We start from the raw sequence: 13021 nt of genomic DNA, 5'->3' as shown, positions 1-13021 counted from the left end.
TGTGAGGCAATTGTATGAGAACAGTTGCATTAGATTATGTTAAGTATTTTTTATGGTCTTGGGTTCTTGGACTAAGGCAGTTGCCATATTTTCTGATTTCCATGGTGGTAAATACCATCACCCTGGCTACCAGTATGATTTCACTGTCTTGGAGTTGGGGGAACAGTTGTGCAATAGGACACCACTATATAGCATTTCTATCACACAGACAGTAGGCATAAACAAATCCCAAAACAATGTTAATAACAGAATGAAGTAAAGTAGGAAGTAGTGAGTTTTGAATATATAGCAACACATTTTTGATATGATTTACATAACTTAATTTTTTAATAATGGTGGTATTAAACCACTGACTGGCAGTGTTCCTGAGAATTTCACATAGTCTCTGAGCAGCAGGTGTAAGCTGGCTCCAGGACACTGTATATCTGAATAGCTGGGCACTGTACTGTGAGCTCATTCTTTCCTCCTGTGCCTTCCTCATGGTCCTCCTATCCCCATGTCCTTGATACCTAGAGGCTGGAGGTCTACTGACTGCGTGACTGAATATGCTACTTAATATTAGTACAGTCAGGTGCTTACTGTGAAATTTCTATCAAATTTGAATAAATATTTTAAACTTTGTGCTACTAATACCTTTAGGTGGTGGCTCAATCTTTTTGGAAACAGCAACATGAATTTTCTCTTCAGTAACAGTTTTCTTTTGTACCTCAGGGACTTTAAAAAAATGTACATTTCAATTATTGATATTCCATGCCGTGGTGGCAATTATAACTTACAGAGAATACCAAAACAAAAATTAAAACAGAGACAAACGTGAAGTGAGAAAGATGACGGAGAATTACAAGGAGACAGAAGTGTACATGATCACAGATTACAAAAGAAGAAGAAGAAAAATCCATCAAAAACTCTTCTACTGAGTTCCCAAATTCAAATTTGTCTTATACCTGTAACTGACACCTCCTCCTCAGTGTGAGAAGCAAAGAACATCTTTTCTTCTGAAATAACCATCTTCTTTGTATGCACAGCTGGTACTTTAAAGAGAGCATTTCACATTAATAGACTTTTTTCTAGGATATCACATCAGATGAAATACACAGTAGTACGCTATACTTAAGTCTATGGACACAGATCAGGTTAGTACAATAACCTTAGAAAAATTCGGTATTGACAAGGCAAACAATTACATTTTGATCGGTATGGACAAACAGCCCATGCAACCCTTATGAACTATTATTAAGTGAGAATCAAATAGACACAACTTCTTCACACACAATGCATTGTTTTTCCAAATCCACTAGGGAGTATTTGTACAAATGAGGGCATAGGGAATATTCTATGCAATGCAATAGATTGCATAATAAAGTTAGAAGACTATTTATTAGACACAAAACCTTCCTTCAATAAAAAATGCAATTTTTAAGCAAAAGTGAAAACAAAAAGAAAGACTATTATTATGTAATTAAATTATACATAAGTACAACTCAACATAAAATGTGTATTACATAAAAATGTGCTATTTTGTTGATTTGTGAATTTTTTAGTGATACATGTACACATACTAATATGCATAAATAGAAATGTTTAGAACTTGAAGCTGAAAGACAAAGATGTATACCTTTCACTTCAATAATTTCTTCCTGTACTGGAGTCCGGGAAGGTTTTTGTGGAACAATCTTCTTTGAAACTTCGGGTACTTTAAAATATGTACAAATATATTTGTATTGTGAAGGATATAGCTTTGCACAAAATTTAAAAATGTCTTAGTTTAGATGATTGCAAAAAATAACTAATGTGAGAATATATCCATAAGCAGATTCCCTGTGTACATGGCACTAGAAATGTTTTAAACAATAATACCTTTGGTGACTTGCACTTTTTCTTCCTCCATTCTTCGAGTGGTCTTTTCAACTTTTTCAACTACTGGCTTCTTTACAACTGCAAGCATTTTAAAAAAATTGCAGTACTTTTAGAATTTCTATTAAAATTCCCTCCCTTACTTGCTACACACACATACATATGTATAATTTTCTTAGAGAGAGACAGATTTGGCACTCTAAGTGAATTTTAAGCACAAGTTTCTGGCCTTATACTATCTCGGTTCTATTTATTTCAAATTTACCATAACATTTTGATTATCTTTTTAATTGTCTTATTAAATGAATTAGAGATTGTTAAGAAAAAAATTTAATGGAGAGAATGAAGCTTAGAGAAGAAGTTGTGCCTATTGGATTGAACTGGTGGCTCATACATCTTTCCCAAACAAGCCATGATCACAATGATGCTCCAGTCTAGTTCAATAATTCCAATTACATACCTTTTGGAGGTGGTGCTTTCTTTTCAGGCACTTTTGCTGGAACCTTTCTTTCTGGTAATTCTTTAATAAAAACACAGGACAAGTAGGGATGCTTAAATCAGTAAGAAGTAATATACTGTATCCATGGCAAATGACACAAACTAACAGTAATATACAATTGTGTGAAGAACTGTAATGTGTACTATGTTGCTAAAGTGACTCCTACTTCTGAATTTCAAAGCAAGACTGAGTAGAGATGCAAGAAGACTGTGAAAGTTTGAACTCTGCCTTAGAAAACAGCACTTGGAATTCAGTCTGAATGATCAGCCTATAATGTAAAAGCATGATGGTAACTGTAAAGAAAATGATTTTTTACAGATTAAGTTTTAAAAGACCTCTGACCTTGAAAACCTAAGCTGTCATTTCATTTCATTCATATCCATTGCAAATTTGGCTAACAGAACTGAAAATATACTGAGCTGAGCAAAAATGAGGAGAAGAGGGGAAAATGCCACCCAGTTTATACCTACCTTCACGAACCTCCTTTTGAACTTTAATTATTTCTCTTTCTTGGTAAGCCTCTTCCCACTCTTCCTCCCCTTCATCATAGCCCTCTTCCCTTTCATAGTATTCCTGTCCCTCTTCAAAGTCTTCCTCCCACTCCTCGTGGACTTCCCTTTTAGCTTCGACCTTGACTTCTTCATAGTCTTCATCTGGTTCTTCATAATAGGGCTCTTCGAAAGGCTCTGTGTAAGACTCCACTTCTAGTTCGTCATAGGGCTCTTCCACCATAGATTCTATATAAACTTTCCTTTCCTCGTAGACTGCTTGCTTTTTCTCGTACACAGATTCTTTTTCTTTCTGAACCTCTTTCTTTCGGGTTATGGTTGTTATTTTGACTTCTTCAGCCTTAGAAGATACATCAATGATTTCAGGAGCTAAAATAAATAGATAACAATAAATAATATTAACATATTAATCACACCCAACTGCTTTACTAACTGAAATCTATGTAGTCAAACAATATCAAGTATCTCAGATCTCAGTACTGGTAATTTGCTATATTTTTCATTTTGTAGGTTCTATTTAAGTTTTTATTGACTGTGAAACATATCAAAGAGTTTCAAGATGCACTGTCCTTATGATTTTAGGAATAAAAACTGGTATCAAATGGACACACTTTATGCTGTTCTGTGGGAACTCCAGTTTGTAGAACTCCTAGTTATTTCCCATGGAACATTTAATATTTGATAACTTTATAGACTTTATGGTTAATATTTCTGAGGTAAATATTTAAAGTTCCAATCATTTTTGCAATACAATTTTTTGGAACATATTTTTTTTCTTTTTGAGGTGTTGAGGATTGAATCCAGAGCCTTCTCAATGAGCTTTCCACTTTCTTATTTTGAGAGAGGGTGCCACTACATTGCCCAGGTGAGGCCTGAACTTACATCTTTTTGCCATGGCCTCCCATAGTGTTGGGACTACAGGTGTGCACCACTATGCCTGGTTAACCTCCACGTCTAACTAATAGATATGACTCATTAGTTGGCTTAATAAAGACAGTATATAACCAAACCACTTTAACTGTGTTTATATAACAGATTTTAAAAGATCTTTAAGGCGAACAGTATTTATATGATCTTTAATCTCTGTAAAATCTACAGTTAAAACGGAAGCAACATAAAATACCTGTTACTTCTACTGCTAATTTTTATAAGACAGAGGAGATCCTACAAATTTACAAGTAAACTGAAAGCCTAATATTTAAAAATAATAGTAGAAATGCAAATTTCAAGAATAAACAGAATAAAATATTTAATACTTTTTACAATTTACCTTTTGCTGGAATTAAGGTAGTGGGTGGCGGGGCCTTTTTAACCTCTGGCACTTCTAAAATATAAAATGCATGTTTATTTTTAGATTATGTATAATCCTGTACATTACTGTTAGTTACTTGTGTTACGCATGACTACTACTAACACACTACCCTTTGTAGGGATCATCACAACACCTCCATAATTTCCTAATCTAGCTCATTGAAAATGCTATGCTGTTACACCTTGTGTCTAGATGCCGCCCCGCCCCCCCGCCCAACCCTCATGCAGCCATATGTGGGGCTTTCTCAGAGGTGGCTGGATCTAGTGTTTGTGATTTTGAGATAGACTCATGTTGCAGTGCTAGGCTGGAGGGCACTAGGATTAAGGGTGTGAGTGCTACCTGCCCTAAGTAGCCTGGTTAAGATATAAGGGATAGAAAGAGCTGTGGTCATCCCCTGTTGCTTTGCTACCTTATGCCCACCATGAACTCTTTCTCCTCTGCAATGCCTGTCTGCCATGCCACCCTGTCTTGGAACCAGCTGACCATGGACTGAAACCTCTACAAATTGTGAGTTAAATAAACCTTTCCCCCTTTAACTTTGTGTGTTAATATTTTGCCACAGCAAGAAAAAAGTAACTTACACACATGCTGTGCCAGAATAATAAACATGCACAAAGGCTGGAGTTTGATTCTAAATTGATTTTAAATAATTAAAATTTATAGACCATATGAAGAAAATGTCCAATATTTCACCTTTCTTGTGATTTCAAACTCTCCACATTTCTCAACCACCACTATACAGAGTTTAAAATTTTTAGTAAGAAAAAAACCACTAACATTGCTTTTGGACTAATTAATTTCAATACCTTTAGGTGGTGGTGCCTCTTCCTTGGGCTTTGCAACAACTTTTTTGGCGTCTTTCTTTACAGCCTTTTTGGTCACTAAAAAAAGGAAAACATCTGATGTAAGTAACTAAATGTTTTCAGGAAACTAGAAGGTTTATGGAAGTATTTTATTTTCTCATATGTTGACAATAGCAAGAAAGTCTGGACATTACTGCAAGGTACTTATTTTAGAAAGATTTTGGACTAGAATGAAAAAAGTAAAAATGAGTGTGGAGGGAGATAGAATATGTACTATGATCTTTCATCTTCACTGATTTAACGTTTTCAAAACATGATCTTACATCTTCCTTGATTTTATGCCTAAGAGGTAAAGATTTCAAAACATGGGGAATGAATGTACATGATTCTATAAACCAAACAGATGTATACTCTCCCTTTTATTTCACTTAGGCAGGAACACCAAATTTTTCAGGAGGAATAATAGTAAGTTGATCAGTAGAATTAAAGTGCTACCCATAATATATGTTGTAGGAATCTTCTATTGTGGCTACTGTTATACCACAATGACCATGCTTCCTAAATTTACCTGACTATGGTCTCTCACATTCATGAACAAATAACTATTTTTGGGTTTTTAAAATATGATTTAACTTCTCATGTTTCATACGTGGTCCTAAGAGTTCATTATATTGATACTATCAATGAAATGACGAATCATTCATTAAGGCATGATTATTTCTGACAAAAGAAATAAAATTGAATCTAACTTATGTTTTGATTATTGTTTCTCCTTGCTATTACAGATAGATGGAAGATATTTAATGAATGTTCATATAAATCATAAAAATATTTCTCTTTTTCATTGCAGTTATATTAGTCATGATGCTAGAATACTTGTTTTGTTTTGTTTTAGGTTTTTGATTTTGTGAGTCAGGGTCTTGTTATGTCATTCAGACTGGCCTTGAATTCACTATATAGCCCAGGCTGAGCTCAAACACACAGTGATCCTCCTGTCTCAGTCTCCTGAGTGGTGGTATTACAGGCAAGTGTCACCATGCCTGGCTAACACTGGTATTTTTAAAAAACTGAATTTCTTTTGAGAGTGACTAACAAGTAGCTTAAACATTTGATACCAAGTATAGTAGGTATTGGGGGAATAACATGTCCGATTCTTGAAACTGTGACTTGGTTCTGGAAAACCTGACTTTGACATGAAGAATGTTTTCTGTGCATGCAGAGGAAATGTGGGCAATAATTCTTAAGGAAGCTTCAGGAAGCTTCTGGGAAGCTCCAGGCAATCTGTTGTCTTAGTTGCGCAGCTTTACATTACAAATTACACAATTTCTCAAGTACTTAATATGTGCAATAGTCAATTCCCTGGTGCCCTTAAGAGCTCTTTTTTTCTGAACTCATGCCTTAGGTACCAAAACAAAATGAGACAACAAAGAAAACAAAAATAAAACCCATAACAAAATGAAACAAAACCTCCAGTCAAATATGTTAAAGATATTCTAACTCCTATTTTATGACAGTGAAATTCTTTAGGTATCATTATAACTGAGGGGAAAACCAATAATTTACATTTGGCTATAAATTAGTTTGGTTTATTTCCATAAATTACATAAGAAATTGGTTACATTTTTTAGACAAAAATTGCCAGAAAAATATGAAAAAAATTTAATTTTCCATTAATGTTAAAACAGTGCTGTTAAAATAAAATAGTACTAGGCACAGTATGTGGTTTTCCTGATGATTTTCAGAGTTTTAAACAAATATCATACATTTAGTTAATACTGTGCTACTGAGAGAGAATAATTAATTATCATGAGGCAATCCAACTTCTGGCCACGAGAGGGCGAATGTGTTTTGACAGACACTATTTCCCCAGTCAAACACAGTAGAATCTATTTTTTGACATTTTAGTAGATGACATATGATACCTTCAACACGTTTCGCTGGTGGTTTCTTTTCTTCAGGTAATGGCAGCAAAAGAGGGATAGGAGGAACAACCGCAGGAGGGATTTCTGAAGAAAATGAATGTCATGATCAGTACTACATTTTAGTTTCCAGTTTTGTGTGAAGTGTAAGGAAAAGTCTGATGCATTCCACTCAGTATCTCAAAGGGATTATCAATTCATCTGTCAGCACAAACAAATATATTTATGATTGTAATTACACTTCTGCTTTGGTTTCTAATTGCTTAGTGAAGATTAGCACACAGAAGTGTGTGTGTCCTGGCTCTGCCACAGCTTGTATGTGGGTCATTTCTGGTGACAGAAGGTTGCTGCTCAAGGCAAGGGGCTGAGGGGTTGGGTCTTACCATCTGGAGGTACTGCTCTGATAGGCATGGTGGGGATTGGAACTCTGGAGTCGGGGATATCTGAAAGGAACATGTAATGGTAAGAATAGAGGAATTAAGGGCACATATTTATTCAATAACTAGGATGTGTGTGACTGTCTGGTGCTTCCAACAATCAAACATACAGACACAAGAATATTCTTTTCTGTACAATCACATAAGCAAGTTTATTCCCTATGAAAATGTGCTTCATTCTGTGGCCACCTCCTCTGAAGTGATCCGAGGTAGCAGCTGAATAACACCTTATGATCTCTAATTTCCCAAATGGGCAGAGTTTCACATTTTACTATTTCTCTGAAAATGATTTTATTGAATAGTATATTTATGGAATAACATTTTATTGAAGAGTGAAGATCTTTTATACGTGTTAGTTTGGCTTCTGTTATTTACAGAATTATGCTGAATTTATAGTAAGCAAGGTTTGGAGAAATAAAAATATAGTACTTACCAGGAGGCTTCAGTTCAAGTTTGATTTCTGTGGGGGGAAAAAAGATGTTTTACATTTGGGATGGTCTTAGCAGGCTATTTGTTTTAAAGATTGTGGTATGATGTCAACTGGGTATTTCCTCACCTTTCGTTGTTAAGTAGAGTTCTGCTGTGCTTCTGGCTTCACCTCTTGGTTCCAGTCGGGCAATTACTGAGTAGACACCTACAGCCAAGAATCACCAAACTTTAGCTTTCTGATACATTGCAAATAACAACTCTTTAGTTAAATGTGTATTTGCTTATACTTGACTTTTCTCAAAAAAAAGAAAACCTCTATTTTACATAGGCTATAAGTGTATACAAAGCTAGAAATATATAAAACGGAAGAGGGTTAAATTATATAGTCACTGGGAAAAGTGTGGATGAAATTACCTTCGTCATCTGGGGTCACATTGTGGATGGTCATATAATGGCAGCGACCATCATTCCGGAAGTTGTATTTCTGGCTCTCAGTAAGTTCTGTGGGTCCTTTGTACCAGGTTACAATGGCGTCATCAAAGGACACTTCACACTCGAAGGTGGCAGACTGGTGCTCACTCACCACAATGTTCTGTATGCGCCTTGTAAACTGAATTGGTTCAGCTGTTTGAATGAAAGGGAGTTCAAAGTTAAGGAAGTTCAAAATTAGAGAGGAATCTCCTTTACTGTGTTTTCTCCTCAGAGATGTAAAATCTCCACTTTTTTATTCAATTGTAAGATAGTAGAAAAAGCCCCTAAAATGCAAAAGAACAAAATCCTCTTCTTGTATCAGTAACAAAAACTATCCCAATTATTAAATGTATCAATATAGGAAGCTCTAAAGAAGTCCCTGAGAATTCTTAAACTAGGTATAAGAAGGAAATACTTAAGGGAGATTTTAACCCAAAGTCAAGTGAAATTTCAAAACTGTTAGTAAATGACACTTTCATAAACTTACTAATTTATTCTCCTGTAAATTTTTTTTCTTGCTTCAGTAAAATAAAATATGCTATTTGGGGTCTTGAATTATTTATCTCATAGCTATAGCTTTTCTTGTGAGATAATATTGAATTCAATAGAAAATCTGTACTTCTAAGTTTCAGAGGATTCTTTTAGAGTTGGGAAACCTACTTTCTAAGCACATATGAGGAGACACAGTCCATTTGTTGTGGAGAGCAGACTGTTTTATAGGAAAGTAGCCAGGAGTGTAGGGATCTTCTCCAACATTTTAAATCTGGAATTGTATGTATAACAGGACGGTGAGCAACTTATAAATAATAGGTCTCTGGTGTGTTTCTTCCACTGAAGAATTATATTTAAATCTTCAACTGCATAAAACATGATTAGCACTTTCAACTAGACCTTAATCTGAAAACAGTTTTAACACTTCCAAAATTTAAAACACAACTGGGCTTCGATATTCTTGGTAAAGTAAATCAGAATAGTTGAAATGCTTATGTCAATCAGCTGTCACATGCTAATGTTTTCACAACTGGGCGTGAGCACCAAGAACTGCACATAGGTGCTGTTATTATTGCTACAATTTTTTCTAAGTACAATTTGAGGGTGTCTTTGGAAATGTCTACAATCAAACAAGTAGGAAATGAGTATTTTTGCTTTTATGTTCTGAGGTTTCACTGAAGGTTGGCAATTCAGATAGTTGGAGAATGGTTCTCAAATGGCATCAATATTTTGGAAAAACAGCTGCATCATATATTTGTAAATTTTCACACAGATAAAGTAAGTCAGTCCTATAAACAAAGTGTCAATTCCTCATCAGCATCCTCCAGACTTACAGCCATGGCACCTTTGTCTTTTTTGGAATTAGAATCACAGAGATGAAAATATGCAGTTTAGACTTCCAGCAGAAACAACCATTAAAATGTCATGCATTTCATTATGTCAAAGGGATTAGGAAGTCATGCCCTATTCTGTATTAAAATTTGTTTCTGCAGCAAAAGAAGTATGCAAAAGAACTGGCACATATCTGAATATTTATCTATTGGTTGTATGAATTTTGAGATGAGAGTTACTGCTATAACTATGTGTGCTGAGAAATGAGAACATATGGACCCTTTGGTTTATGTCTAATGCCAGTGCTGAGGGGTCCTTCACATTTCTGTTGTCCTATGCTACATACAGTGACTCCAACCATAGTCTCACCCACCTTCAATTCTGAGCTCTGCTGACGTTTCAAGGTCTTCGTGTTTGCAGGTGTACTGACCCTGGTCTTCCGCCCGAACATCTGCAATGGTCAGTTTGTGGACTTTGTGCTCCACCTCTGTTTTAACTCTTCCTTGGGGTTTAAGGATTCTGCCATTTCTGAACCATTCAGATTTTACATTTGGCACAGAAAACTGGCATGTCATGGTGCATGTCTGGCCTTCTTTCAAAGTAACATCCTGAAGATGTCGTTCCCAAGCAGGCTCTGTGTGAGACACAATACCCATTTTGTTCAATATCACATACAGATATACTCAACAGCAATTTAATCACACAAGATTTTTTTTTTTTTTTTTGGTTTTTGGTTTTTCTTCGGTACCGGGAACCGAACTCACGACCTTGCGCTTGCCAGGCAGGCGCTTTGCCGCTGAGCTAAATCCCCAGCCCCAAGATTTTTATAACTCTTTGCTCACTCACCAATGACAGTTAGCTTGGCACTTGCGATATGGGGCCCGCAGACCAGTCTGTAATTGCCCTGATCTTTAAGTTGACAGTTTTTAACTCTTAGTGTGTGTTTATCACCATCAATGCTTATTTCAAATTTATCACTGGGTTCAAGTTTTTCCGTCCCTTTGTACCATGAGAGCTTGATTTCTGGATAATTAATCTTAATGTCAATTTCAAAGACAGCGTCATTATCTTTCAATACTGTCTGATTTTCAATATCCTTGATCAGAGTGACAGGCTAGAAGAATAAAGAATTAAATGCATTAGTCACTCCCTCTTATATAATGAATTCCCAGTAATAATTTGTGCACTTTATGATCACCACAGTTCATTTTACCTCTGTCTGTGTCAACCTCTGCTGAATAAATGATACAAGTTCCTCAAATTCCTTTTCATCCTTCTCTGACTTCTCTATCTCCTCAATTTCCTAAGAAGAAAGAAAAAGTATTATGTATGAAATACAATTTTTATTAGAGGAGGTATGTCTACATTCACTCTCTCTTCTTTATATGTTTAGGTTATATTAAACGATATCCTATAACTGTAGCATTCTGGTAATACAAAGGGGATACGCTAGATATTTCAAATGTGGAGTGTGTAAGATGATCATACCAGCCTGAACTGCATAGAAAGACCATTTCAAAGAAAAGGATCTTACCAATCTGTGTGTCTCTTCTTCCTGACTTTGCTTTAGTAGCTCAAATGCTTGAAGGAGACCCCGGAAGTCAGTGATTCCATACATGCGGGCATATTTTTCGTATTCTTTAGGATCAACATTTTTGAGAAGTTCCATGATATCAATTTCCTCTTCTTCCCCAGTTCCTTTCTTCAAGGCTGGAGTCCTAAATGAAATAAAAAATAAATGTAAATCACTTATATTCTATTTATTTTGAATTGTCTATCATTTAAAGACTATGAATGTCATTCAGTTTTTCCTCCTCTTAAAAGATATGTCTATATTCCATATTCAAGAAATATTAATTTTACCATGCTGACTAAAACATCAATAAAGTTTGAGTTTGGAGATGGAATGGACTAAAGTCAGGCTATTGTTACCAAGTATAGAAATCTGATCAAAGAGTTTAGGAAAGGACCCAGTCTAAAAAATTATGATATAAAGAAACATAGTAATAGCAATGGAAAACATTAGTAAAGGGGAAATATCTCATCATAAAAAGATGTGATAATAACATGATTCAATAATTATATTGAACTTAAACTACTGAAATTAGTTGAAACTGTGAAAAAGGTTCAAACTAATTGATCTAGAAAATCATTCATAGTATAATAAATCATATATAGAAACAATTCCATCCTTAGACATACACAGTGGCTTTTCTATAGGCCTTTTATGTAAAAGCTTTAAAATGTACATCATTCTTAAAACTTTCTTATCATAATTCAGAAATAGATCTTAATGAACCATTGACTTCCACCCAAGTGTTATGTATTTGCTTACCTATGTGAAAAGACCTGTATGGCTATATTCTTTAATGACTGAATATTGGAGTTGATGATCTACACTTCTTGAGATATCCCTTTGTGAATTATTAATTACTACACATGTTGTTTTAAATTGAACTTACTTTTTCAGCATTGCTCTAAGATCACCTTCAATTTTCTCCTGTTTCATCCTTTCGTCCACCTGTAGGTTGACATTGCTTTCAATTTCACCATGTTTGTTAAATGCAACACATCGGTATAATCCAGAATCTGTTTTTGTGGTGTCTCTAATTTCCAGTTTTGCTTCATCGCCTTTTTGGTGTATAAAAATGCGACCTCCTTGGTTCAGTTGTCTCCATTTCCCTTTTGTCCATTTAACATTTGGGATGGGATCACCTCCAACTTTTGCAATGAATGTTGCAGTGGTTTCTAAAGAATAGTGCAAACAAAGTTAATCTTCTAAAATTGGTTCTTCAGAAATAGAATCAGTAGTAAAAGGTACAGGATGGATAAAGGTGATTTTTCTATGAAGCACTTACTTTCTACAACTCTGATACTCTGAGGTTCTGATACAAAAAAGAGTTTTCCATCTACTGCTGTCTTCTTAGCTGCTGGAGCTGCAGCAGGTTTTTCTGAAAAACACCATTTACATGTTTTGTTATTGCAACTACCTTAAAGTTATAATAAATATAACTTCCCCTATGTAAAATAAGCTTTAGGAGCTTGGCATGTCACAAATATCATGTATGCAGACCCACTACATATATGAGAATGGGTTACAGAAGATAAAATAGTTTCATACACTCATTCTAGTGAGAGCTATTGAAGGTTGAACTACAATAATATTATTATCAAATATTACATTTTTAGACTTAGTTGTAATTCCTCCAAGGCTATGATACCAAGTTACTTTCTGTTGCATTAGTATAATATTACTTCTAGAAGTTCACTAATTATACTCTCTTGTACATGCAGAAAAGAGGTTCAAAAAATAGGGTGGCAAACAAGGGATTTCAAACAATTTGCACTGAAATTATTTCCATTAAATTACTTAATAACTTTCATTACAATGAGAACGCTGCAACTTACAAATGATCAATAAGTGGCATTTCTAAAAGGCTAGCTCTTATTTACATTGTAATAAGC

General features: G+C 35.0%; 1 protein-coding gene across 3 annotated transcripts in view; it reads right to left on the bottom strand.

The window, feature by feature from the left end:
- Ttn (titin) overlaps positions 1–13021 on the bottom strand; it is a 271046-nt gene that overhangs the window by 158412 nt on the left and 99613 nt on the right. Inside the window, exons 99-117 of one of the 3 annotated variants that reach the window (XM_013512608.1) lie at positions 12415–12507; positions 12019–12304; positions 11091–11274; positions 10770–10859; positions 10403–10670; positions 9930–10190; positions 8177–8386; positions 7890–7967; positions 7767–7793; positions 7280–7339; positions 6900–6983; positions 4981–5055; positions 4133–4186; positions 2824–3231; positions 2315–2374; positions 1858–1935; positions 1616–1693; positions 945–1031; positions 634–714 (exon numbers count right to left, since the gene is read on the bottom strand). The exons of the other annotated variants lie outside the window; for them this stretch is intronic. Of the exons in view, the coding sequence (XP_013368062.1) occupies positions 634–714; positions 945–1031; positions 1616–1693; positions 1858–1935; positions 2315–2374; positions 2824–3231; positions 4133–4186; positions 4981–5055; positions 6900–6983; positions 7280–7339; positions 7767–7793; positions 7890–7967; positions 8177–8386; positions 9930–10190; positions 10403–10670; positions 10770–10859; positions 11091–11274; positions 12019–12304; positions 12415–12507 (2562 nt within the window). The remainder of the gene's footprint in view (positions 1–633; positions 715–944; positions 1032–1615; positions 1694–1857; positions 1936–2314; positions 2375–2823; positions 3232–4132; positions 4187–4980; positions 5056–6899; positions 6984–7279; positions 7340–7766; positions 7794–7889; positions 7968–8176; positions 8387–9929; positions 10191–10402; positions 10671–10769; positions 10860–11090; positions 11275–12018; positions 12305–12414; positions 12508–13021) is intronic. 3 annotated transcript variants of the gene reach the window in all.

Source organism: Chinchilla lanigera, unplaced genomic scaffold, assembly GCF_000276665.1.
Source record: "Chinchilla lanigera isolate Chin_1 unplaced genomic scaffold, ChiLan1.0 scaffold00002, whole genome shotgun sequence".
Classification (NCBI taxonomy): Eukaryota; Metazoa; Chordata; class Mammalia; order Rodentia; family Chinchillidae; genus Chinchilla; species Chinchilla lanigera.
The sequence above is the reverse complement of the archived record's forward strand: the minus strand, read 5'-3'. Positions and strand labels throughout refer to the sequence as shown.